Source organism: Pungitius pungitius, chromosome 16 (genome assembly GCF_949316345.1).
Source record: "Pungitius pungitius chromosome 16, fPunPun2.1, whole genome shotgun sequence".
NCBI lineage: Eukaryota > Metazoa > Chordata > Actinopteri > Perciformes > Gasterosteidae > Pungitius > Pungitius pungitius.
In genome coordinates, this window is record NC_084915.1 from 17778406 (window position 1) to 17805484 (window position 27079).

Below are 27079 nucleotides of genomic sequence, written 5' to 3' on the forward strand. Positions count from 1 at the left end.
TGCACTGCTATATGGAGAAGTAGCAATACCAAAAAAGTATTATTATTAGTAATATAGTATTATTATTATAAATTATTGTTTGTAGCCCAGCTTGGATCCACAGCGCCATCAAATAACTATTCCTTTGACATTTACTTTAAAGACCTTATCGCTGCTCCTAATTGATTTGGCATGTTCTTGATTGGTCAGAAATCACAACACGGAAGTCACTGGAAGTCTCTGATTGGTTAAACTTGATCATACACGAACGCGAGGGCATTTCTTCCCTCTATGACGTGCACACACTATAATAAGTCACTATCGATTATCTAATTAAGAATTAATTGAGATAGTCAGTCGTTATTTTAAGATTTGTTTCTTTAAATTTAATGGTGACAATAAAAATGAATGAAAACAGTTTTCCCTTTGAAGACTTTCAAAGTAAAAGACAACGCCGTGCGGCCCTGATCGGCTCTTCCGGTTCGCTCGGTTGCTAAGCAGCTCCTTCAGCATCACGCAGGTCGCCTCGTGAGCAGCAGCTCCTCCGGCGTTCATCCCCCCCAGCGGCTCGTTTCCTACAAACTCATCGTCCACCGCGTTTTACCCGGAAATGGGTCCGCACCGGTACCGGGGGAACCGCGGCGGGGGGGTCCACAGGCAACGAGACACTCCGGTGAAAGCCCCCCTGAGAAGACGAGTCAGTAAGAGACGAACACACGCACGCGCACACACACGTCTTTAGCTTCTGTAGGTTCAGTCACAGCTGCAGCAGGATTTACACGTCAAGGAATGAAGTATCCACATAGTCCGAGAAAGAGATCAATACTCGATTAAACTCAGTTCACTGACCAGACAATAGTGCAACAGCTGACCCAAACAAACAAAGAGGTGTACATGGCCTCCTTTCAGTGAGCAGAAGACTTCTGCACAAGCAGCGTTATGAAACACTTCCAGAGGAGCCCGAGACGGAGGAGACGGACGTTCCAGAGGTTGTGAGTATTATGACCAGTAGGGAGATATTTATATTTATACTACAGACTGACTTATATTCTAAAAGTTCATTCATAAAGGAAAAGCTACACTCCAGGTGTTATCTTTCCTGAGAGTTTTGCTCTCGTTCTCTCTCTCTCGCCTCGCTTCACCTTTTAAACTCTCAGGTGAGCATCAAGCTGGTCCCCTGCAGATCGACTCGGGAGAAGCTCAAAGACGAAGCCCTCAGAACTCCTCAAACATCTGCCCAGCCGGACTCACCTGCAGGTCCCCCGATGACCCCCGACCCCGAGGCCTCTGAATCGGGTCACATGACCCCGCTAAACTTGACAGAGACTCTGGAAAGCATCACATCTTCTGCGACGGAGTCAGACCCAGCGGTCAGCTGTGATGAGGAGGAGGAGGAGGAGGAGGAGGAGGAAGCATCCTCTCTGACCCCCAGCAGCAGTCTTCCCTCCCCAGAGCTCCTAAGAGGAGGCGGCTGTGGTGTGGGCTCTTCTCAATTCACTCACAAACACAATATGAAGATATTCTACTGTGGGTTTTTAAAAGTCTCCTTTTCTGTACACAGTGGAAACGATGACCTCCTTTAAGCAGGAGCTGCTGGGGCTCCATCTTCATGCAAAAAACTCCACCCTGCTGGATGTGAGCCAGGCTGAGAGCATCCGCACGCATCACTCACCCAACCTCTCCGACATCATCGGTAACGCCATGAACAAATACAAATAATTGACTTCAACTGAGAAGTACAAATTTTGAAAACAGTTTGTATTTATACAACTATTCATATAGAACAGACCAAAACTTTTATTTTCCTGCAGAAACCTCTACGATTCAGGCTGAAAGGATTTGTGGGATCAAGTGAGTTTGTCAGTTTTTTGGGAAATCCCTTGATATGTATTATTTAAGAAGACTCATTTTTCCCAAAAGCTAATTGACGTCTTTTCTCTATGGAGCAAAAACAGAGGACCTGAAGCAGAGACCCAAATACACGCTGACCTATTTAAATCAGGTAAAGACTTTAGATTAAACTCCACAATGGACCAAATAATAAAGTAATAGGCTATTGTTGTCTGTTCTTAAATCTTCAATCTGCAGAAAATAGCTTTGAGTGGAAAATCCCTCCGAAAGTAAGAAAGCCTTCATTCTGTCCGTCCCGTGAAAACACAACGGACAGAATTCTGCTCCCTCGGCCCATCGCGTACAAGAAGAAGGTCTCATTCAAGGTCCCCGTCACAGCTGAGGCCTCCGAGCCCAAACCGAGCACACGAGAAGAGCGGCCGGCGTCCGGCGCCACGTTCTTTGACTTCATCGACGCCGCCGACAGGGACGCGTTCTTTGAGGGGCTGAGGACGAGGCGTGAGGAGCTCAGGCGGGTTCCTCTGTTCCCCCTCACGGCTCTCGAGTGGACGGAGGCTCCCAGAATGTGACACCTGAAGCCAGAAGTCTTGTGTGTAAGGATTTTGGTTTATTTGATTCCCTCCCGTCATCTATGAAAAATGTAAAATATTATTTAAAAAAATGTGCTGTGCACACGTCAGGAAAAAAGGGAATTTGTACTTGTATGTGTTATTTCAAAATAATATTTCATTGAGTTGCCACACGCTGCTTCTCAACTTGGACCTTATCTTTTTACCATACAACCTGAGGCTTAAACTGTGGCGGATGCATGTCTGGTTTTATGAAAATGCATCCAAACAGAACACAAGCTTTCTTTTTTATTTTATTATTTATTACTAAAAAACAGTGTCTGGTGTTAAACGACCACTAGATGTCAGACGTGTCCTCTTGAACAGCCATCTTCTCTCTAATAGCCAGACAGTGATTGTTTGAGTTTTTTCTCAATTCTACACGTGAAAAATGTATGTTGTATGGTGTTGTATCAGCTTTTGTATTTACTCTTTTGGCATGATCTTCAAATAATTCATCTGAATACTAAATGTGAGAGAGCCGGTTGTACGTTCATTTCTCTGGTTGTCTTTTTTCTTTTTTTCTCACTTATCTGCCTTTATACACTGGGGGTCATCAAAAATGTCTTGAATTAATGAATTTTGGGGAAATAAATAGAAATAATCAAACAATAATTGTTTAATAGCTTTCTTGGTTTGCTTCTACACAATTCTGCTTTTACACATTTTTCATGTAGGTCTTTTGATTTAATTAAAATTAACTTTTATTAAAAATCTCATGCTGTCACGATTAACCAACAAAACATCAACACAGCAAAAAAAAAAAAACATCTACCGACCACGTGGTACCATGGCTGAAAATAACCAGCCAATCGGGTATTTTTGTTTTTAGTGGCAGCTTCCGGGTAGCCAATCAGAATAATGTAGTGGGTTACCAAGCGGCTCCCCGTGACTAATGCTTGTCATATGACTGTGACACTCATGGAGACGGTTACAGGGAGCAAGATTTGCTCTCGGATTTGAAAAAAGGAAGACAAGAAGAGATCCCCTGTACCAAATTATTATTATTTTTGGTACAACATGCCTCCGACTCTCTTCCAAAAACTTTTCAACAAGAGGAATGCATTTTCGTGTCCGCTGCCGAGATGCAGCAAAGAGGACCCAGCTTTCAGGTAGCTGCTGTTTGTGTGTGTATGTGTGCGTTTAACGTCAATTTAAGTCTCGCGCTATGGCGTCCAGCATGGCGCCTTTATTTTATGTAAACATTGAACTTGCAGGGACTCTACAAATCAACGCTGCTTCATTTCGTTCATTTGAAATCGATCCAGCCAAAGTGTTGTTAGCTAACATGCTAACGCTAGCCCAACAAACGCTGCACGCGCTCGCTCCTGTTGTCTCGGCTCGCTCGCGCCTCTCGCTCGTCAACACTCGTGTTCTGTCGGAAACAACACGTTTACGAATCGATCGTGAGAGCGCTTCCTGTACTGCGGTACAAGCGGCGAATCGGTTCCACCGCTCAGAAGTTGGCGCAGCGGTGTCCTCTCTTTACCCTTTGTCTCCCCCCCCCCCTTTAGCGTGTCTCTCCCCCCCCCCTCTAGCGTGTCTCCCCTTTAGCGTTGCTTTGGCAACCACAGTTCGGCCTGCGGCTGCTGTCTGCGTTAGCTCCCCGGTGTAACGGTTCCACGAGCGACCCACTTTAACCGTTACACCGGTAACCCAGAGCTCGAAGTGCAGTCTGCGACGGTACTGCACTCATCGCCCGGTCAGGGGAGGACACGGTGTGCTCTGCAATGACGGGACATGTGATGTGGTTGCTGTAGTAGCGCCCCCCCCCCCCCCACCCCACGGAGACTCACAATGGCAAAAGTGTTACGATAATCAGCGTGTCGCACCGGTAATTCCCAGCATTCACAAAAAGAAGACATTTGATTTAAAACATTGCACTGGTGTAAACAAGACACACAGACGTAGTTCATGACAGCGATGCTAACAACAAATGCAAGATGGTGTAGAATCCCAATTCTAACCACGGCACTAGCTGTAGTAGTCCGACATCCACTAAATCATATAAAAAGGATGATGCATGTATATAGCACGTTTTTACACAATAATCATTGTTAAAGTGAGACCAACATTGAGGATACATACTTTTTATCTGAAGCTTCCCCCCTATTCTGGTCCTGCTCGGCCACCAAGGAGGCAGACAACAGACCTTTCTGTTAACTGAATACTGAATAGTATAACACAAGCTTACTTTTCACAAGTAGATCACGGATGGTTCCTATTTGGTGAAAATAATATTAGGCTGACTGTATTTTTATTCCATCAGCGCAAACGATTTAGCCTCTGGGGACCATGCCCAATGTTTTGGGGTTCCTGGTGTCTCTAGTAAATAACTGGATGACTGATGCCAGGGGCCATGGCTTCCTCTTTTGTGTGCCGGTTACGTTGTCATGGTTCAGTCCAGATACACCACCTATAGCAACATCTTGTCCTGTACACAATATGTATAAATATGCAAATACCCTTTTATAAAGTAGCTGCTCAAGTGATGAATAGAAGAACCCCAAAAGGTGTGTGTGTTTTTGCACAGTGCGTGAGCCCTGTGAGGGAAGCCTCAAAAGGCCTCTCCGGTTTCCCAGGACCGCAGCGCCTGACCAGGCTACAGCATACATTACACCAAGAGCTCGTGGCACATTTACTAGCCAGTCGAAAAGCTTGAGTGTTAGCCAGTGGCTTGGTGCGCACCCCCTCCCCCCCCCCCCCAGCCAGTCTGCTTTTTCTGGCTGAGGCCTGTGGAGGAAACTTCCCTTTTGACCCCGCGCCGTGCAACTCAATATAGCTGTGTTTGTGCGTACGCACGAGCACCCACGGATGGGGAGGCTTTTTGTATCTGCTCGCTTCTTATACAAATGAGTGGATACTGATTAACTTTTACAAAAATATATTTTACAAAAGACATTTCAATAAAGTGGTGTTAAGAGAAACATTTGAATGTTGATTTTTAGTAACAAGCTTTTCTTTTTCTGGGTGCACATGGCAATTTGATGTAGTACTAAATTTGAAAAAAAAGTGGAATAAAGATGGCAAATTAGAGTTGATCCTCTTAAAAAAGCCTTTTTTTCACATGAGATTTCTTTCTAGTGAGGGTTCTTTGATGGTTGACGGCGTTTCAGGTTCCTGATTAGCACACGGCTTCCTTCTTTCATTGCACTTTCATAACTGCAGTGTGTCATGTGAGGCCTTCATCAATCACAGGCTGTCATGTGGGAGAGGCGATCACATGGTCACATGGCTACGTGCCGTCTCCATAAAGAGGTTGTATGACTAGAGATAAGGGTGCATGTGCGCTCACTACTTCTCTTACTTTATGTGCAAAGACGGGCGGCTGTCATCAGGTTTCTACCAGGGTTATTTTAAGTCACCACTTTCAGAACGGAATGGTCATGGTAAAGATGTAGTTTAAAGAAAAAGCTTTGCGCGCACACACACACACACACGCACACACACACGCGGTAGCATTCTGGTGAGTGCTGCAGATTAACAGCTAGTTAGGCCTGCAGGTCCTGTTCAAACGGAGCCCGTTTTTCACACATTTCAGCATGTTTTGTTCGTCACGTTGTAACTGAAGCATTTATAGTTTCACCTTGAGTCATCTGATAAGGACACACCTGCTTCATCAGGAACTGATAACGAGGCAGTTTGCTTATTAGTTTTTCTAAATCTAACATATTGATCCCAGCCTGCTAGGATCTTTTTCTTTATGTGATACTTTTATGCTTTTTTTTAATTTTTATTGACTGTCTAAGCAATGTATTTACATCTGTTAAACACAGAAGACTTTTCCTGTGATTCTTTGTGGAGGAACTACAGATGCGTCCATTAATCAACTCACTGATCAAATTGTGAGTTTAATCAACTAGGGAGTTCTTTGGTTGAGGGAAGCCTCCGGTGGGCTGTTCTGGAGAATTAGTTGGTTTACTGTAGTCGACTCAGAACACATTTACATTTTTAAACTTGCTAAGAAGGTGTAATGTTACCTTGTATATTTTGACAAGTTCATAAGAGAATTCCCAGAATCCCAATGATACTTGTTGGTGATCAGTTTCTGACACCTGATGCTGGTGGTATTCAATACACTTTGTTGCTGTTGATCATGTAGAGAGATGCTCTCTGCACCCTTTGTTATCGAAATAGCTGGATTGTGGAATGTATTTTTGTTGTGCCTAAATTTGAACCTGGATCGCTAACTTACAGGCAACACCTTTTTTATCCTGGCTTTTGTCCCAATATTTATATTTCTGTTCCCTTATTGTTTCAAAGATGAATATTGCACTTTAACCTTGACGGTAGGAGTAAAGGAATAAACCTCTGTACCCTCGACCTTCTGTCCCGATACCTTCTGACGCTTTGGTCATGTGATCCTTTGTGACGCAGTCACAGACGTGCTCTCATTACAGGTCATGTGTTGCTGATTCAGAAGAAGTTGTGACTCAGGCCTCCAGTGTACACGTAGTCATTCTCACACCCACACACACAGTGTTAAGATAAACAAAAGCTCATTACACCATGCTGTAAAAACATAATAAAGTTAGCAAGAATAAAAACACTTCATAAAAGTATACTCAAATGCATGAAATCTAAACACAGACATCACACTGTGGCAAAAAAAGCATCAAAGTAAAAAGATATGAACGCAAATATCTACACATTTGCATAGTGTTTGTACGGTTTCTTCTGTACTCGTCATCCCTGTGAAATGCACTGCACCTTTGTTTTAGTCAGTTGCCACGCTGAGACCAGGCCTCTTTGACGATGGAGATGATCCACCGTCCTCTGTCCACTGGTCTTTGTGCGTTGAAGCATCCACTTAGTCATGTGATCACAGGAGTCCTGAACTAGCGGGTAGTCAGGTGCTCGGTGGCCAGTTGCTGCTGTTTAATTAAAACGCACTCCAGGGAGTGCAGCACTTTTATATATTGTGTTTATCGAAGCGTTATCACGTCCATGTGTTTCTGCAAACGTACATGCAGAGGATGCCCCAATAAAACTACAGATATCCAAGAGATAAGAGGAACTGCTCTACAGCTATCAGCGGAGGAGCTGGGACTCTCTCACACACACACACACACACAGTTTGATAACAGTTTGTCGAGCTGCTGGGACACTGAGGCCCGTGGAATACACGTCCTCTTTGTAATCCGTTTGAATCATCTTTCCCAAGAAGGTCAAGTCGAGATGCGACCCCGAAAGAGCATGTCTGGTAGAATGCTCCATGTGAGCAGTGCATTGATGCACGTGATCGGCGTGAGGTCACGATCGGGTTCATGATGGCGAAGCACTGTGGCTCTGCAGCAGAGAGGCGTCACACAGCTCGCTCCGAGGGGATACTCGTGTAACCGCACGCTGAGCCACACGCCTCACAGATGTTCCAGTGGGGAGAGAGCGAGGGCCTCTTTGAGGTCAGTATGAAGTCTGATGTCACACGCTCTGCTGTCAAGGGAACTTTTTATCGGTGTTCACTCTCCGCCCAGCAGCAAATGAGGACGCTGCTCCCTGACTGTGGACGTGCACAGAATATTCTGATAAAGGCCATGTTCCCACTGAGCTGTTCACATGGCCAATGAGAATGAATACTCCTGTTTACATGCAGCTGTGTGTTCTTTAAGCTTTCTTCCCAGACTTCCATGCTAAGAGGACAAAATGGCACATCGGTTTCTCTCTTATTTGTTTTAATCGATTGACGGATGGATGATGGAAATAAGCGGGCGGAGAAGACCGGGGAGAGATACAACACACAAACAAATACCCCACTGTTACTCTCTCACCGCGGCGCTTTGTGGCAGCAGGCGGTCCGAGCCTCGCTGCGCCGCTGCTTCTGTCCCGTCCACACACACACACACACACACACACACACACACAGCGCCCCTGCAATCACCTGACAGCCTCATGTTGTTGTGTGAATTTAGTTCACTGCTATTCTTAGACCCTCCGCTTTGGCTGGGAGTGAGAGAGAGAGAGAGGGAGGGAGGGAGGGAGGGAGGAAGAAGGCTGGGGAAAGACCGGCAGAGTCGCGATGATGCCCAGGTAGGAGTCTGTACCATTTAACCAGGCGTCTGCATCAGAGTGGGCATGCTAGTGTTGGTCAAAGGAGGTGCGTGTGTGTCGTTGTTGTTGTTTCTTTTTGAAGTGTTGCCGTGGGCAACCAGTGGACTGGTTCCATCTGGACGGAGTTTCCAGATTCATGTAGCAAGAATGGTTCTGTCATTCTAAGGTCAGTGTTCTAGAATAAGGTTTTCTAGAACACCTTTTTTTTTAAAAATTTGATCGTTTGATTAGAAAAGTAAAACCGTGTGGTGTTCACGTACTTGGGTGGAGTTGTACTTTTGGTTTTGCATGTCTGTGATCTTAGGTTGGATAACGTTTTTCAGGAAGGTGACTCAGTTCAGACGTCCTAACGCCCCGCTTGTTGTCTGAAATTGAACCCAAATAAAGCTGTTACCAGGCACATGTATATTTCTGCAATTTTATCAGATCAACAGTTGGACAAGGAAACACACACACCTGAAACTGTGGTTGAGACACTGGAGGTCAAAGTGGTACAAGTATGTAACGGTCATGAAGTCATGTGCTGCTTTTATGAATGACTCTGTTCTGTCACAAGCTCAGCGATGGGACGCTTCCTCCTTCGCTCTCCTTCTGCCTCCCGTCACATGTGCTTCTGTTTCGGCTGAGCTTTTTTTAAATTCTCTTGAGCAACTTTCAATGCATTTCATTTCATTCAACTTTCATCTATTCCTCTAAAGGACTTTTCCTTTTCCCCTCTGCGGCTCACAAAAGGGCTCTTGTCTTTTAATCGTTGTCTTTCTGTCCCGTGTTTTCGTTCCGTCTTGCTTGCATCTTTCTCTCTGTTTAAAACAAAGGAACCAGTGATGTTGGTGTCAAAATTATTCCAATCTTCTCTGGGCTGATGGGAAAACAACACAAGTGTTGCACCCAATTTTCTCCCAGAAAGTCAACCTGATCCTCCTGACATTTTACCAGTTGATGATAGTGGCCAAATGAAATAATTTCTTTTTTGCTTTCTCTGAAGAAGCAGAAAAGCAGCTAAATCAGTCGTACATTTGCAAGGAGACATGTGACTAAAGCGACCACCTGACAAACCCATGAGCTGAATATTGACTCAGCCTTAAGCAATGCAATTCTAGCCGATTACTTAAGCTGGCCGGTTATGACGTCTCCCAGTTAAACCAGCAGGAGAAAGTGATTGAACATCCACTGCTATCAACAATGGGTCTGAACATCAGAGCAGAAGAACAACAATGAAGCCCGAGTACTTGGCTTATTGTGTTTGATAATCCGCTTCCTGAATAAATGTGGATGGGCAAAGGGCAAAAAGATGAGTGTCAATCAGGAACATTTATTCAGACATGCAAGGAATTTGACCTGGCGGTTGGTGCATAACAACGGACGACAACACAACAAACACTAGCAGTGAGATGTGGCTCCTCCTGGTGAATACCCACAATGCCTGGTCCGTACTGGTTCGGCAGCGAGATGTTTCCCTGCAGACATGGCTTGACTAGCTCCCTGAGCAGCATTGCCCCCCATGAGTCCACCTCCCCCCCCAAAAAGAGTTCCTCCTGTCCGATTGCTTTCCATCTGACTAAAGACTTAAAACAACATCAGCCTGTTTGGTAAATAGCAGCTCACATGCCTGGTGCTGTGTACACACTGACCCCCCCAACCCCGCGGTGTTCCCTGCCCCGTCGAGGCTCATTCGCCAACAGTTGAAAGCGAGCTTGTTGTCTGCCGGGTGAAATCAGACTTAACTGTTCCTCCAGGCCCGTGTTACTATAAACACTAGTGTCAGGGCCCCCGCCCCAATTATGAGGCCTATATTTAGCTGCAGCTCAGTGTCCTCTCCCGGACCCCTCCCTCCATCGGGTCACGCATAAAACACGTCGTCTGTACAGCTGCCCCCCCCCCCCCCCAAGCTACGTCCCTTCTCATTACCTGAGATGACCGATGACCATTGATAAGATGAGCCGGATGAAATGGCTGGTTACCTAGCAACAGCCACGGAGCCGGTAGAGTCGGCTTAACTAACTGTTGGTTTGTATCAGTTTATAACGTCCAAAATAACCATTCCCTTTTGGAAAGAATAAATGCAAGTGAAGACTGCTCCCCCCCCCCCCCCCCCCTCAAATTATTAAGGAGAATGTAGTGATTTCCCTGTTTATGCTGGCTGTCCGGGTAGTTCTGTAGATCTGCATGTGTGTTGGGCAGCTGTCTCCATCTTTGTGTCCTCCACTGATTTAGAAATGAGGCGGATGGATGGTAGCTATGGAATGGGGTGGGCTCCAGTGTGTCCACTGGGAGGGAGCTGGGCTTAAAGGGCTTTATGTAACGCTTGTACATCATGTCTACCTTTAGCCCCCCCCCCCCCTCCTGCTTAGAGGGCAGTCAAAGCTCCGGCATTCCGGACATCTGGCGGATACCTTTAGAGAAATGGGAGACTAATGCTCCACGATAAAAAGTTCCTTACTCAGTCATCACCTGCTTCATTTAAAAGGCCTACGATGAGGATCGTATTCACAGTGAGAACAGTTGTGTTACTCCTCTGCTTCTTTCTGCGCTGCTGAGCTCCACATTGTTTAGGAGGTGTTTTATTACTGCAGCATGAGCTCATTGACTCTAATGTGCAAAGTTCCAGGAAGAATCACGATGAGAAACGCGTGAAAGCATGTGTGAGATGTTTCCTCCCTGTTGTCGTTCACTGCGGCTCGTCTAACGGAGCCCTGGGGCCTTAATTCACTTTATTTGTAATAATCACATTATTTCCTCCCCCCCCCCCCCCCCCCCCAATCATCCTCACTGCTTCCCCTCTCCCTCCACCTAGCTGGCCGATCCCCCAGCTGGAGCCCAGTCAGATCCGGCTCATAGTCTACCAGGACTGTGAGCGGCGTGGCAGGAACGTCCTCTTCGACTCCAGCGCCAAAAAGAGGACCACGGAGGAAACGCCCATCACCGTGAGTGTGTGTTTGTGTGTGTCTGTGTGCGTGAGACATACAGCATTCTTGAATCCGTTGTGGCGCTTTGACCTCTTGAAGCACGGGTATCAATGTGGCCGAGGTGCGGCGAGCAGCAGAGGTCACGTGACTGCTGATCCCGCAGGACGCAGCAGCAATGTGTTCCCCTTCTTGTTCTGTTTATTCCCTTCATGGGGCTTTAGTGAGAAACAGAACAACATTTGCTATGAGATTTTAATTCAGATAATTCACCAATAGTTGCTTAGTCAAAAAAAGAATGACTGAAGGCTTGTGTTTCTATGAAGGCAGATATCACCTGAACCCATGTGACGTGTCACAACACTCTTATCAGGGTGTGTGCGTGCGGCAACACCCTCTAAGTTCAAACATATTAACACACGTTCACCTGGCTTTTATTATTGTTTTAATACCATGTTGGATATTTTATATGCTGCTGTGTGTTTCTGTCCAACTCCAACTGGTTTGTTCTGCAGTGATAAATAGCCTCAGCATTCTTTCACCCTCACATGACAGCCTTGTCACTCACTCTGATGGATCGCTAGATTCTCCTCCTGCGTCCTCTTAATTCTGTCTTTATTGTCCTCTACTTCTCTGAAAGGATCTGGTTATCTTGATCTGATTGTCTGTCCCCTTCTGTAAATAAAGCTCTACCTTTTCTTTATCTTTACCTGTCTGCCTTTACGTCCTGATGTTTAACCATTTCATTAAAGTCACTCAACCACCTCTGCCTCCATATTCATGTTTCTTAGTGTTTCTTCCTGCAGCACTCGACCCGTCTTCCTAGTGTCTTTTGACCTGTCCTTCTCTTTTCTCTCATCCTTTAAAGACTCCATCTCATCCACACGGTTCGCCTGCCTTCTTGCAGTCTTTTTTATTTTCTCTCTGCACCTTCACCTCTTCATCGCGTCGTCATGACGTCGCCACCACGGACGCGTGTGTGCGTGCGTGCGCGCGCGTGTGTGTGTGTGTGTGTGTGTGTGTGCGCGCGCAGGAACAAGCGAAGGGCCTGAGGGTCAGAAAGAACACAACTGCAGGACAGAGGGAGCCAGCTAGGAGATTAAATCTGGTCCTGGAAAGAAAGTGAAAAAAGTGTTCAAGGAGAGAGTGAAAGCTGCAGGAGTTAGAGGGATGAAGTCAGAGCAGCAGTAGAGAGAGGGAGGAGGAGGAGGAGGAGGGGGGGGGGGTGATTTCAGTGCTGCTCGCTCACGAGTTCCAGAAAGAGTCATATGACTGGCAGTCACATGCTGCTGGCCTGTGTGTACACACCTCACACACACAAACACACCCGCACACAAGTACACACTTGAATACATTCTCGCTCTTTGTGTGTGCACAACAAAAACACTTCACATCAATGATAAAATAGCAACACAACAAGTCACACACACGTGAACCAGAATGAAGCTTAAAGGATAATCTGTGTCTCCTCATCGCATTCTGTTTCTCTTTGTCTCCTTCCTCTTCCTCCCCTGCGTTGACAGTGGTTTAAAGTTAGCTAGTAGCCCAGTTCTCACTCACTCACACACACACACACACACACACACACGTCCCTCTCTCTCCCCTCCACACCCTCCCAAATGCATTCCTTTTCAAAAGGCTGCCAAGTTACAAAGGTCACATGACACGAGTGCCTCTGGATTTTATATTTTCCTTCATTTTGTCTTTTCTAGTAAGAACCTAATGAGCTGGTGGCTTTTTATAGTTGAGACTCGTTAGAATGAATTAGTAAAGGTGACGTTTAATAGGTGAAGGATGGAGGTGGTTTTACTTTTTTACTTGCTTACACTTACTGTTTATGGTTTCAGAGGCTCATCGCGTTTATTACCTGCTCAATATCTGAGCAATCTGCTTTTTCATCATCTACTTATACTCTCACCAGCTCAAATTGTGCCGTCTAAGTGCGTTGTGATGTAACTCTAACCCCCTGCAGAGTTAGAGCTTGTGTTTGCGCTGTTTCTCCTGTAATACTCGTATTTCTGATTGATATCCCCCGTAGAGCACTGAAGGCCAGGCGAAGATGTTCGGGAGATGCTGCCAGCTGCGTCCCACTGGAGGCAGCAGCAGTTCCCTGGACAGCTCCTCCTCCTGCACCTCAGAGACCAAGGAGACCAAGGAGCAGGGCATCCGCTTCCAGGGTTCGAGGTGTTCGTCCGACGTGGTGATGTTGGGGGAGATGATGTTTGGCTCGGTGGCTATGAGCTACAAAGGTTCCACGCTAAAGATCCACCAGATCAGGTAACCACAATAAAGATGCCTCAGAAGTAGATTTCACTGCATGTGAAGAAAGGATCTGATGCATGTTATTTATCCTTGTCTCAGATCGCCTCCTCAGCTGATGCTGAGTAAGGTCTTCACTGCCAGGACGGGGGGCAGCGTGTACGGCAGCCTCAACACGTAAGCGCACACACACACACACACGCTTATTAGCGCGCGCTTCCCGCTCGGATTCCTGTGAGCCGCCGTCTCCCCAAGGTCTCTCCAATGTCTCCCCAATGTGTCCCAATGTCTCCCCAATGTGTCCCAATGTCTCTCCAATGTGTCCCAGTGTCTTTATGTCCCTCTGGATCTGGTTCAACACGATGTTCTCTCCCTGGTCTCACGCATATATTTGTTTGAATCATTCTTCTGCAGGTTACAGGACAGCCTTGAGTTCATCGGACCGGACGGCAACACCTTAAGGCCCGATCAGAACACGGGGCCCAGCAGCCACCTGGGGAACATAGGTAACCATAGAAACAGTGCCACAACAAACCTCCCTTTAGCAACCGATGGGCGGCCCTCCCTGTTTCTCAGAGTAGAAAATGGGCAAAATGTTCCAGAAACAACTTGTGTAAGCCGAGAAAGATCCAGACACACACATCTGTTTACATCTGAATTTCCTTGAATTTTTTAAGTAGAACTGTGAAGAATTTAGTGTCTCGCTTTCTGGCTCCTGAACATTCCAGCTTGAACATACAAACCAGGCTGCATCCACTCCCCTCCGCATCAACAGCTAAACGAGCAGCACTACCTCTGTAGTGAGGAGAATATGAAGAGCGGTCGGCATATTCTATCTGTCTGTGCTTTTTTTCTGTCATCGTCAAAGAAAAGACATCAAAGATCAACCTTTCCCCCTCAGAATCAAATGTTTTCTGTGAGCGATGACGTCACATATTCTAATTGCAGACTAAAACGCTCCTGTAACCCAGATGTTTGCTAAGAGGTGGTCCGGCAGCAGGAGGTGGCCATTTTTCCTCATTCACTAACCACGGTTCATGTTTGTGTTTTTGTCTTTCTTTCCCCTCTTCCTCCTTATTTTTTTTTTTCTCTACTTGTTTTGTGTTTGTGCTGCGCAGGATTTTCTCAGCTCTGCAGCCCGAGGCGGGCCTTTTCAGAACAGGGCCCTCTGCGCCTCATCAAGAGCGCCTCTTTCTTTTCAGGTTGGCGCTTAAAAGCTGACTGATGTGTGCCAGTTGCATGCCTGTGTGTGTGTGTGTGTGTGTGTGTGCCATGGCTCTGCATGCCTGTGTGGTGAAATTGACCACTGGAGAAGGTAGTAGTAGTAGTCACAGCATGCTGTAAATAACATGGCTCTGATAGAAGCTGCAGAAACTATCCTTTCTAAATTAGATCAATCAGGCTGAACATTTAGATTCAAACCCAATCTCTCTCTCTCTCTCTGTGTGTGTGTGTGTGTGTGTGTGTGTGTGTGTGTGTGTGTGTGTGTGTGTGTGTGTGTGTGTGTGTGTGTGCGTGCGCACGTGTTCTCTCTCTCTCTCTCTCTGGTGTCGGTGGCTGTAGTCGATGTAGTGGATGTCTTTCCTCTCTCTGTTCATCACTCACTAACTGCAGCTCTCCAAGTGCGTTCACTGGACCTTCTGTCCAGCATTGTCGTGGTCGTGGGGACGTTGAGGGACACGATGCCCCTGAGCAGCTGGTGGGGAAAGGCCTTGCTGAAGGGCACCTTGGGAGTAGCTGTTTCTCTGCTCAATTTGCAGTGGGTTGGGGTGGGGGGCGGGGTGAGGGCAGGCATAGTGGGGAATCCTCAGGCATCTCCCACCGCCACTGACGCACACTTAGAAAACCTGTCTCTCCTGCCCGGTACTGCTGTAACCATGACGATGAATCTGCACTGTAGAGATATGAACTGAAAACATTCCGCTGCTCATTAGGGAGAATTAATGCTTCCCTTGAGATATCAGGTAAGTTTTTTTACATTCATTTAAACTGCAGTTCACAGGTCACGTTAAGCGGGAAGACGGGGCTCGTTCTGTCGTTGCCTAGCAACAATAAAAGAGAAAATAAAGCGCAGCGTGCTGCAAAAAAAAAAATGCTCTGGCAGCAAAGACTTCCTTCTTCTCCTGCGACACGGTCCTTCTGATCAGGATCCACACCAGCAACAGAACACAAGGATCTAGACAACATTAAACTCTAATTCTGCTTCATGCAGATTACCCACAATCCTGTTCAGGGCACCGTTAGGTTGGCGTCGTTATGCTCGTGAAGCGCAGTGAAAACACCCTGCTGTGTCATCATCATTCCTTGTTTGTGGTTTTCACTCCTCTGCCCACCAACGCGGTGACAGTTTGTCCCGTTTTTACAGCAAAGCGTTGACGGGGACGGCGTCTCGGAGCAAATGTCCTCCATCTGAGTCGTGCAGACGTGTCTCAGCTGCTGTGGGCAACGTCCTGCAATGCAGCGCTTTGTGATCCGCTTGTTTCTGTTGTCGCACTAACAGCATGAGAATCGCCTGTTTCACAGTATCTATATCTCTAGATAGATAGATCTATAGATCTAGATCTCTATATATACATATACCTATATATAAGTCCAACGCTGAGCACTTATATGAGCCGTATGTACCGTGTGAACCAGTACATATGGTGACTCAGTCCCTGGTCACATTACAACAGGGAACTTGGTTGCAAGTTAGATCTTTGTACGCAGTGGAGATATTTGTGTTTTTTTCTTTCTGTAGCTCACAGGCGGATGCTGAGGAGGTGAAGCCTGTAAAAGCATAAGCTTCTGTACATGTTTGGAGTAGAAGAGCACCCTCAGCATCCCTGGTCCATGATTTCTTCTGTGTTTCTCACGCTCTCTCTCTCCATTCTTCTTCCTCCCTCCAGGCCACAGTCACCCCATGGACATGCCTGGCCGAGGGCTCCACGAGGAGAGGGACAGCGGCATCGCCAGGTCAGGTATGTTAACGAGACGCAAACCAGAGCCCGGACCGACCTGCGCTGGGCCCAGCGAGGCGTCCTTTCAATCCAGCTTAGGTTTTATTCCTGTGGAGACGAGAGAAGTGAGGAGATGATTGGGTGAGGATTGGTTCCGTCACCCTGATGCTCAGGCTGCAGCTTCCCAATGCAGCAGGAAGACGCTTGACCTATATCACAAAATAAAAGGGGCTGCAGTGATGGGAGATAGTGGAGGAGTCTACCGGGCCTTTAAGGTCTGTAAACCTTGTGAAAGGGAAACGCCAACTCTAACTCTAACATATGGCTGGTACGAGGTGACCTGGGCTTTCTGCTCAAACCCGGGTCACATGTAGGGGATTAAATATAGCAGCTCTGAAAAGCAGCCACCAGTTAATAAGCCCCCCCCCCCTAGTTATCTCTCTTTATCTCTCCACACACACTTCTAAAGCGGCTCATGTGACCCTTCAGCGCGAGCTGCCTGGGCTGTAAATAACTGTGTGTGCGTGCGTGGAGACAGGTTGTCCGACATACCGCAGCATGGGGCAGCTAGCAGGCTAACTGATGTTAGCTCCCGTGAGAAAGCAGTGACAGTAAATGGCTAGAATGTTGTTTTCTTTGTGTGCTTTCGATATCTGTCCTTTTTCAAGTGCGTGTGCGTACACGATGAGTAATCCCCCACGCACGGTCTGATTCCTTCTTCTGTCACCCACCTTAATCCTTTCATCTGTTGCTTCCACTGCCCTGCAGCGTCTCTGAGCAGCCTGCTCATCACCCCCTTCCCGTCTCCCGGCTCCTCCCTGACCAACAGCAGCTGTGCGTCCAGCTACCAGCGCCGCTGGCTCCGCAGCCAGACCACCAGCCTGGAGAACGGCGTCTTCCCCCGCTGGTGAGCATCACACAAACACCTGGTATCGCCAGGGTTCTTACCGACGCCATCGCTAGTATTGATACTGCCTTTGGCTTCCCTTGTGAGAGAAAAAAAGACATTTTGGTAAATGATTCCGATCATTGTACTTGGAGGTGTACAAACTTTTTCAAAAGCAGCAATAGAAGAAGTTCCCAAATCTTTGAAGTGTATGTAATGCTAGAAAAGCCATCAGCTTTAATTCAATTCGGTGACGTTACCAGAGTTCTCGTTTTTATTTTTATTTTTTACATTGCGCATAAATAACTATGCATCCTCAACACATTCCACAAGTGTGCAACCAATCAGTGAACAATAGCAGAGGGAGATGCGTTTTCCAGCTCACGGCCTCTGACGGGCTTCTGTAGAGTTTATCCTACGAGGACTTCCTCTGAATCCAGACACACACACACACACACACACAGAGAGTGCTGTGACTAGACAGGATGCCGTGTTGGCCCGTCACTGTAAATGCAGCCCCCCCCCCATGAGCCTCTTTTTACCAGTTACACGGCTTCTTTGCTTCAGGAGAGAAACTACTCGCACAATCAGGCGTTTTGAGTCTTGAGTTTTCTTTCAGACGAGTGGAAAGAAAACCCATTTAGTTAATTTTCTACTCTCTCTGTTTCCATCTGTAGATTTCTCCAAAATTTACCAAAACTTTAGACAATACCTAATTTGGGTATTTTATTTTGTGTTTGATAAATATCTTTATGTCGTGGTGAGGTTTCATGTTGGTGTCTTTTATGTCCGGATCAGGTCGGTGGAGGAGAGCTTCAACATGTCAGATGAGAGCGGCGGGCCGAGCCTGGGCGTGGCCCGGAAGAAGAAGATCGCCATCGGGGTCATCTTCACGCTGTCCCCCGACCCCGAGGAGAACAGCCGCTTCCAGGACTTCTTCTTCTCCCACTTCCCCCTCTTCGAAAGCCACATGAACAAACTCAAGAGCGCCATCGAACAGGTGACTTAAGCGGTGCTTTTCCCTTCGAGGGGTTCCTGTGTTTTTTCCTTTCTTCTCACAGTGCGACGTGTGTGTGTCTCTCTCTCAAGGCCATGATGATGAGTCGGAGGTCAGCTGACGCCAGCCAGCGGGCCTTGGCTTACAGCCGGATGGTGGACGGGCTCAACGAATTCAGGTTGGACAACAGTTACATCATTTGTTTCCACTTTAGGCGCTCGCCATGAATTTACATCACGCCGTTTTATGGAGGCTTCATGGACACGATGTCTCATCATTTCTACCTTTAAAGTCGACCCAACTGAAACATGAAAGCTTATTTCTACTTATGCAAATGAATGTCCTTCTGGGGGACAGTCTAAAGATTGTTTTAAAAGTTAATTGTCGATATGTTTGCTAAGCCAGTAAGCGATGTAGAAATAGTGACAGAAAGGAGGGACTCTCCGTGCCCTACCTGTCGAAAGCTGACCACAGATGTTGCGTTGCGACCGCGGTGCATGCTGGGAGTTCTTGCTTTTGGGGCTTCAGTTGTGTTTTTAAAGAAGCTTATTTGGCTGGAAGGTTAAGAAGCCAACAGTTACTCCTCGTACACAATGCTTTATCTAGATTCCCTCCACGCGGCAGGTAACGATTGGATCAATTCTTTGTGCTGACGTCAGACACAAAGTCGTAAAACCCAGCTGATTTAGGTTCTAAAGTTGTGCGTATCTGTGATGGTGTTCAGCACCGTATCCATGTTGCGCTCATAAAACAAACACATTTTAACAGTGTGTGTACGCATGCTTGTCTCCACCACAACTTTCACTTGCCCAACACACACACACACACACACAGGCAGCGTCGCTGCAGTCATGTGATCGTTGGCTGGTGGCCACGGATACCCAAGCCTCCCGAGTGGCAACCCTATCTGCCTCAGACGCTGGCCACGGGCACCAGAATAGTAAATAATATGCGAGTGCCAGCAGGAGGGAAGCTGAACTAAATATCTGTAAAATCTCACCTTAGACGGCGGCTAAATATATGCGGAGCCACCTTTGCCATTAAGGGGCTTCGACTTCATGGAACATGCCGGGAAGAGACGGGAGGAAATGCCTTCGGGACGCCGAGGGGGGGGGTCTGACGTAGTTGCATTCAAAGCGCCGCATGGCGACAGCTCACCAGAGGCACGTGGACATAAATGTCACGTCGGCGTCTTCTGAGGTTTGTGTGGTTTTCCAGTGGAGAAGAAGCCCGACCACTTATTCCGCAGTGTTTAATTTCCTGTGCGATATCCAACGGAAAGTTTCCACGGCGCTGAGGAACCAAAGCACGAGTCAGAAGGGGAGAGAAATGTTTTAATTGGTTCCCTGCGCGCTGAAGTAATGCCGTCTTTAAAGTGCACGTGAGGGGCTGCTGCTGCAGAGATCTGCGGTTTAGAAGGCGCTGCAGACGCTTTGGGGTCAAGTGGCCCCACCAGAGGCCTCGGATCAGTCGACCACAGGGTGACTCCTTCTTGGAAGGACGACTAAGCGGAATCCAAGAAGCGCCTCAGTGACGCTCTGTTTAACCCTGTTCATGACCTCTTTTAATTATCATCAATGCAGCCATCACTCAAATCTCACACGTCTCTTCTGGGAATAAAGCATGTTCTTCTTGGAGTGACGGACAGCGAGGAGCCTGATCACGCAGCATGGGAGTTGTTTTTGGAGCGTGTCTCTTTGATGCTGATCAGCAGGTCTTATGGCACGACGCTCCACTGTTAAGAACTACTTGCAACATTCACCATATTGCAGTCAGTCGGTTCTTCTTTTCGCTGAACAGTGTGTGTTCCTGTTTTCTTTGGACAAACACTCGGACCTGAAATAGCCGGATTACCGGAGAACGGGTGAAGGTCACATTGACGGACACCTGTGTGTCCTCTCCGCACGCAGCCGGCCTGCGTCTCCTCCGTCACCAGGTCCTTTATAGCTCACGGGACGGACCTGGTTGAGGTCTCTGGTTTCCAGTGAAACAGAGTCGACCTCCGAGAACCTTTATGCCTCTTCGTGTGTCATGTGATCAGACCACCCAGGGCAATGGCAGCTGGAGGTTTATTGCTCCTTTTAAAAATATATTGATATAATCATTGTTTGGTTATTGACGTATTAAATGTAATATGGCTTTGCAAGGAATAAGAGTAATGTGCTAAAACTTTTTTATACCACATTTCTGTGCTCTTCAGAGATGTGGTAACAGGAATTGATGTAAAAACAGGAATTGACCAAAGAGCTGCAATATCAAATGTAGCAGCAACTACAGCGTGATTTATAATGGACAATATTATAATAACATTAATTGCAATTAAAGGTGGAAAAAGACGATGATAAGAACAAAACATAAAGCCGATATGAAATGTGTAATTTGCACGGGCAGCAAAGTGGTCGCCTTAATGTGCAGCAGCATCTTTTTCCACAGCGAGTGGGCAGCTCACATCGGGCCTGCACAGTTTGGCATCTCAGAAACCCCCAGAATGCAGCAGCTGCGGTCTTAAAAAACGCCCTATCCTCTGCATTCCTCAAACTGCAGACCCCCCCCCCCCCCGTCACTGCTTGGCCTCAAGTCGAGACTGGAAACTCCAGTCCCTCAATGGTCAACACACACACACACACCACTGTGTGTGTGTGTGTGTGTTACATCGTCACAAGCGCACACAGCCTGGGTCTCCCATGGCCTCGGAACTGAGATGGCTTTTGTTCACCCCGAGAGAGACAATGGCGGTCTGTCTTCCCTCCCTTTTCATTGGCTGTCCCCGTCTCCACCATCCCTCTCTCACCTGTACCTGCAGGAGGACCATCTGCGACCTGTACACCATGCCCCGGGTGGCCGAGCCCGTCTGGTTGACGATGATGTCGGGGGCGTCGGAGAAGAACCAGCTGTGCGGTCACTTCATGAGGGAGCTCGCCCTGCTGATGGAGCAGGCCTCCAAGAACCAGTTGAGTGGCTCGCTTCTTCTCTTCTTTCCTTAAGAAATCAATTTGTACACCTACAACATCCTCGTCCTCTGGAGCCTTGCTGCTGAACATGAGAAACTCCCCAAGAAGGAAAGTCATGCAGCACTCAGGACGTTACCAAGGCTGCACAATGCTACACACACACACACACACACACACACATCTTTCCCCCACATCTTTGGTTCGCTGGTACTTCCCGGATGAGTCAAGAGAATAAAACATGTTCCCATACAAACACACACTATTCATTCTGTTCTAATCCACACAGTCTATGGCCTTTCTTCCACACACACACACACACTCACTCTGAGCGTCTCTGTGTGTGAGTGAGTGAATCAGAGGAGCTGTGAATGAGAAGATCCCCGCCAGGCTCTACTTGCGTATTGTTGCTGTTACAAAGCCACGACAAACCACTGCTAATTGTGCGTGTTTGAATGGGTTATGGAGGCTTTTTATTGAACACAGCGCTGCGTATTCAAACGTCGGTACACTGAGCTGATGTGTGTGTGTGTGTGTTCTGACCCTCGTCAGCGGCGTAAAATTCAGCTGTCAGACAAACAAAGACGGAAAGTTAAAGGAAAACGTTTGTTTATCACAACTTCACTAGCGCGAGGGCCTTCAGTCCTGTGGAAGTGGAAGCGTGGTCAGGGTTAGGAAGTTAATCAGGTGTGTGTGTGTTGCAAACAATGTGTGTACGTGGTGTCCAGACAGTTTTCCCACGAAGAGCCCAAACGACCCAACTAAGTGCAGGGAAGCGGAAGAAGTGCCTCCACTGGGAAGCACATATTTGGGGGATTAAAATCCGCTTCCGGCTGACCGACCCACTGTTCTAATATTTGCAGATTCCTCCCGGCGTTATTGACGGCCATCCTGACCAATCACCTGGCCTGGGTGCCCACCGTGATGCCCAACGGGCATCCCCCCATCAAGATCTTCCTCGAGAAGCACTCCTCCAAGAGCGTGGACATGCTGGCAAAGACGCACCCGTACAACCCGCTGTGGGCCCAGCTAGGTGAGGCCCCCCCCACCTACAACATCACTTATCACCACAGCACCATTAAATCTTATATTTAGTGATGCGGGAGCTGCAGACAGGGAGCTCACTGTGACACCTAGTGGTCGCAGACGAGACCTGCAGCCGTGAGCACATGAGGTGTGATGTCTTTGTTGGGCCGCTGTGTGCAGGAGACCTGTACGGCTCCATCGGGTCGCCGGTGCGCCTGTCGAGGACGGTGGTGGTGGGACGCAGACAGGAGCTGGTGCAGAGACTCCTCTACGTCCTCACATACTTCATCCGCTGCTCCGAGCTGCTGGAGACCCACATGCTGGACAGCGCCGAGGACGAGGCCATCGTCATGCCCGGCTCCCTCATCACCACCTCCCTGAGGAAAGGGGAGGTGGAGGAGTCCGACTACGTCCTGGTCACCGTCCACAAGCCCAGCGGGGACTACCTGTCCCATGGGGCCCAGGGCCGGCAGGCCGAGGACGGCAGCTACCCGTCAGACAACAGCCTCCAGAGCAGCACGTACACCGACACGGAGGTGGAGGTTGGCGCCGGGAGCGTGGAGGAGGAGGAGGAGGAGGAGGACAGCAGTCAGAGTCAAGGGTCAGAGAGCAGTGTGCTTCAGACGGGGCGCAGGCAGGGTCACAACCCTGTAATACGGACTCCAGAAGCAGCCCAACCGGGGGGGGCGCACAGAGAGTCCAGCTGCCCGCCGGCTGCCAAGGCCCAGCTGGAGGAGGTGCTGTGCGTCGGCTCGGCGCCCCCCGGGGAGCAGGTCTGTGTGCTGGATTCTGAGACCAAGGGAGACCGCCCCGTCCCATCTGCACCCTCGACCCTTCCATCGAGTCCGTCGCCGACCAGTGTGGACACAGAGGGGGCTCCCTGCGGCACCGGGGACCCACCCATCATGGTGCCGTCCCCGCGGACCTTAAGACTCCCCCTTGAGAAGAAGCCCCCGGATAAGAACCCGGTGACTGGCGTGCCGGGGCCCGTGGCTATGACTCTCACGGAGGAGGAGGAGGAGGAAGAGGAGGAAGAGCAGCCCGCAACCAAGGTCACCTTCCTCATCGGCGACTCCATGTCTCCTGAGTCGGACACGGAGAGCCGCAGACGGCAGGTGGACGAGGCTTACAAGAAGCACCTGCTGGAGCAGCAGCATCTCCGCGGGCAGCTCCACCCCCTGCGTCCGCCGCAGAGAGGGGCGGAGCCAACGACCAGCAGCACCGACGCATCGGAGGACCAAACCAAACCGACCAAGGGGGCGCCGGCCCTGCAGCGGGTGTCCAGTAAGTGGACGCCGACCTGTCTGGACAATTTTGAGGAGTATTCCAGCCAGCAGGACACTGTGGGAACGAGGACTACAGACCAGGAGGCCGGCACCACGGACCCCCGGGGAGCCCCCCCGCTCCGGGGCTCTCAGGGTGCAGTGAGCGGTTTGGGTTCGGGTAGCGTCGCCGTAAAGGGGGGCCCTTTGTCGCAGGTCCAGAGGAGGTGCAGGTGCGGCTCCACGGACTTCTCAGACGCCTGCTGCTGCGGGGGCTGTGCCGCCAAGCAGGACAAGGGCCCCCCGCCGACAGGCCCCGCCCCTCAGGGCTGCCACGACAAAGAGGACCAAAAGCGCGGCGCGGCGCCCGTCAACGAGTGGGAGATACCGCGCAACGAGAGCTCGGACAGCGCGCTGGGGGACAGCGAGAGCGAGGACACGGAGGACTGGCAGGAGGAAGTGCTGGTGCCGTTCCCTGGGTGAGCATAGGGGCGATTGCCCCCCCCCCCCCCCCTCTCCTCCTCTTCCTCATTTATAAACAGGAACCCTCCTCATGTTCCGCTTGGGTTCGATTTGCAGGTCGAAGCTGGTGGAGAACTACTCGAAGCCGAGCATCGCCAACTTCGGGCGCTCTCTGTTCGGGGGCTACTGCCCCACCTACGTGCCGGACTTTGTTCTGCACGGGTTGCCTGGCGACGAGAAGCTGCGGCAGTGCCTCACGGCGGAGTTAACCCATGCTGTTCAGGTAAAGCGCTGCCGTGCCCCCCCAACCTTTCCTTTTGCCCCCTCTTTGCATGCGTCTCATGCATCTCTGCCCCCCCCTGCAGCACCCAGTGTTGGACGAGCCCATAGCCGAGGCCGTCTGCATTGTAGCAGACACGGACAGGTGGACGGTGCAGGTGGCGAGCAGCCAGAGACGGGCCATGGACGCCAACAAGCTGGGGAAGGAGGTGCTGGTGTCCTGCCTGGTGTCCAGCCTGCTGCAGTCCACCCACCAGCTCTACAAACTCAACCTCTCGCCCAACTTTGTACGTGAGGCGACTCGTCAGTGCGCCGCCATCAGCGCCATCAGCGTCACTAACCATGCCTCTCCTTCCCCCCCCCCCTCAGTGTATCATGCACCTCGAGGACCGGCTGCAGGAAATCTACTTCAAGAGTAAGATGCTCGCCGAGTACTTGAAGGGGCAGACGAGAGTGCACGTGAAGGAGCTGGGCATGGTGTTAGGGTAAGGAGCCCCCCCCCCCTCCCCCACAGGAGCCGTAAAGCTGCTTTGTGTGTCTGAGCGTGCACACACACACACACACACAATCAGCAGGTGGCAGCAACATTCTGAGATGAATAATTCTACTACTTAGAAACACAGGAGTAAACAATGCTGAATGTGTAGGAAGAGACTGCTTCATCAGCATAAGTAGCTCAGATGACGTGAACATCATAAATGGCTGAATTTAAACATAACAAAACCTTCAATCACGGAGGTGAATAAAATGTTAGATAATCAGGGTTTTTATTGATAACACGTCCATTTCCTTGGTTTGCAGAATCGAGTCCAGCGACCTCCCCCTGTTGGCGGCCGTGGCCAGCACGCACTCCCCCTACGTGGCCCAGATCCTGCTGTGAGCTGCCCCCCCCCTCCCCCTCTCAACGTGGTGTAATGCAGATGTTGCATGGGGTCGAGGTGGGCTAACTGAAGCAACCTCCTCCAGCTGTTTGAATGTTGAAACTCTTTGTTGTATTTTCGGACCTAAAAACCAAAGACTTTCTCCACGATGAGGAGGAACCTTCAGGACGTCAGCCCAGTTCCTCCTGCTGCTTCTCTTTTGGCTTTTCTCCTCCTCCTCTTTGTACAATCTTAAACACAAGGGACATAGGTTCAAACCACTTGGAGGTGAATATCTCTGAGAGCATCATCAATCTCTTGCCAGTTGTGTCGTTTCTTCTTATTTTCATGCATTTGTTTACAAGCCACATTTCTTAATGGTCCCGTTTGGCTCGAAGTGGCTGTAACATTCTGACCACAGGTCCAGCTCTACCTCAGACGTCCTCACGGGCAGAATGACGACGTCCCGCTCTTTTAATCAGAGGACTCCATGCTGTGTTCTTCTCCCTCAAAACAAAAAGGGAAACGTCAGAAATTTGGATCGTCGTATTTTTGCATCAGAACGCTTCATCGACCCAAATGCTGAACTATTTTCACATTTTTATAGACGTCTTTTTGTTACAATGTTTACGGCTTCGAGAGGGGAACGTGTTGCCGTGGGAGGAAATATAAATAAATAAATATATGTATATACTGGTTAACACTATTTTCACTCACGGAGATACTAAACTACACCTTCTTGGCTCCCAGGGAGGATTCTGTCTCTTTTTTTTTAGTCTGGGTGTGATTTGATTTGACTTTAATTTGGCTTCACCTGCGTTCAAATTTGGACAAAACCTAGTGAGTTAAGGCCGATGTGTAATATTGGTAAAATAATATTGAAAAAGCTTGAGAACAAACACCTGTTTTTATTGAAATCCTCCTCCGAGGGCAGATATCTTGGGGCCTTTATTTCTTCTTCTGAAACCCCCCCGCCCCCCCTCAGATTCTGAGCCCAGTCTTAACTGAGATCCTTCTGTCGGTGGAATGGATCCTTGACGCCCGTCACCTTCACATAATAAAGTCCCGACTTTATACGTCTGCGTTGCCCCCTCGTTGTGTAACTTATTTAGTGTGAAGCGGTTCATGTAAACTGTACAGACTCCTGTTTTCTTCATGTATTTGTACAGAATGTCTCCTCCAATTATCTTTTTTTTTCTCAATTTTATGGGAATGTTGTGCAATAAAGATGCCGATTTTAAGAATCTGTCTGTCAGTGGGAATGTTTTCACGGAGAAGCAGAGATCCAGGAGCTCCAACACATCTGATTGGGTTTTATTCCTCCTTTTCGGTTTTTTTTAAGGATGCAAAATTCATACAATATTTCTTAAACAGATATAGAAGGAAATTGGAGCTACAAGATGTAGTTGTTTGGATGGGTGGTGCTTTGACTTTCATGGCTTCAACCATCTGGGTCACACATTTTATACACCTTTTTTTTATGTATTCGCTTCACTCGGACTGGCCCCCTCCCCCTCTGCCCCCTCCCTCCCCCCCTCTGCCCCCTCCCTCCTCCTGCGTCACGGGATGTAAAACAAAACGAGGATGCACACATGCAATAAAACAAAGGCGTGTCCTCCTGGCTGAAAGGGAGATATGAGATAAGAGATGAGTCATGACTCCTCTTTATCTTCCAGAGACATGTCATTAAAACCCGTGGTGGAGAAATCAAGACGCGCGTGGAGTCGGAACTGCAGTTTCCTCCTTCTTTTTTCCCCATTTGCTTTTATAGT

The 27079-nt window shown here is 48.6% G+C and overlaps 2 protein-coding genes across 3 annotated transcripts; both read left to right on the top strand.

The window, feature by feature from the left end:
- Positions 1-338: 338 nt before the first annotated feature.
- Positions 339-3016, top strand: LOC119215127 (uncharacterized). Its single transcript, XM_037466998.2, has 7 exons — positions 339-680; positions 889-971; positions 1137-1455; positions 1541-1672; positions 1791-1830; positions 1926-1981; positions 2068-3016. The coding sequence occupies exons 1-7, from the start codon at positions 590-592 to the stop codon at positions 2397-2399; spliced, it is 1053 nt and encodes a 350-aa protein (XP_037322895.2). The 5' UTR covers positions 339-589; the 3' UTR covers positions 2400-3016.
- A 308-nt stretch (positions 3017-3324) lies between these two features.
- Positions 3325-26551, top strand: fnip1 (folliculin interacting protein 1). Of its 2 annotated transcripts, XM_037468400.2 has the most exons (17): positions 3325-3550; positions 11281-11410; positions 13428-13666; positions 13751-13825; positions 14063-14154; positions 14767-14850; positions 16537-16608; positions 17356-17494; positions 18272-18473; positions 18563-18648; positions 21274-21420; positions 22282-22451; positions 22625-24185; positions 24286-24451; positions 24534-24734; positions 24817-24932; positions 25249-26551. In XM_037468400.2, the coding sequence occupies exons 1-17, from the start codon at positions 3459-3461 to the stop codon at positions 25325-25327; spliced, it is 3651 nt and encodes a 1216-aa protein (XP_037324297.2). In that variant the 5' UTR covers positions 3325-3458; the 3' UTR covers positions 25328-26551. The 2 variants fall into 2 exon arrangements, with proteins under 2 accessions (XP_037324297.2, XP_062414067.1); XM_062558083.1 differs by lacking the exon at positions 14767-14850.
- Positions 26552-27079: the final 528 nt, after the last annotated feature.

Coding starts and splice junctions, on each gene's coding strand:
- LOC119215127 (XM_037466998.2), top strand. CDS start 590: ATGGGTCCGCACCGGTACCGGGGGAACCGCGGCGGGGGGGTCCACAGG. Junction 1,456..1,540: donor CCTAAGAGGAGGCGGCTGTG/GTGTGGGCTCTT, acceptor TTCTGTACACAG/TGGAAACGATGACCTCCTTT. Junction 1,831..1,925: donor GAAAGGATTTGTGGGATCAA/GTGAGTTTGTCA, acceptor TTCTCTATGGAG/CAAAAACAGAGGACCTGAAG.
- fnip1 (XM_037468400.2), top strand. CDS start 3,459: ATGCCTCCGACTCTCTTCCAAAAACTTTTCAACAAGAGGAATGCATTT. Junction 18,474..18,562: donor TCAAGAGCGCCATCGAACAG/GTGACTTAAGCG, acceptor CTCTCTCTCAAG/GCCATGATGATGAGTCGGAG. Junction 22,452..22,624: donor CCCGCTGTGGGCCCAGCTAG/GTGAGGCCCCCC, acceptor CGCTGTGTGCAG/GAGACCTGTACGGCTCCATC.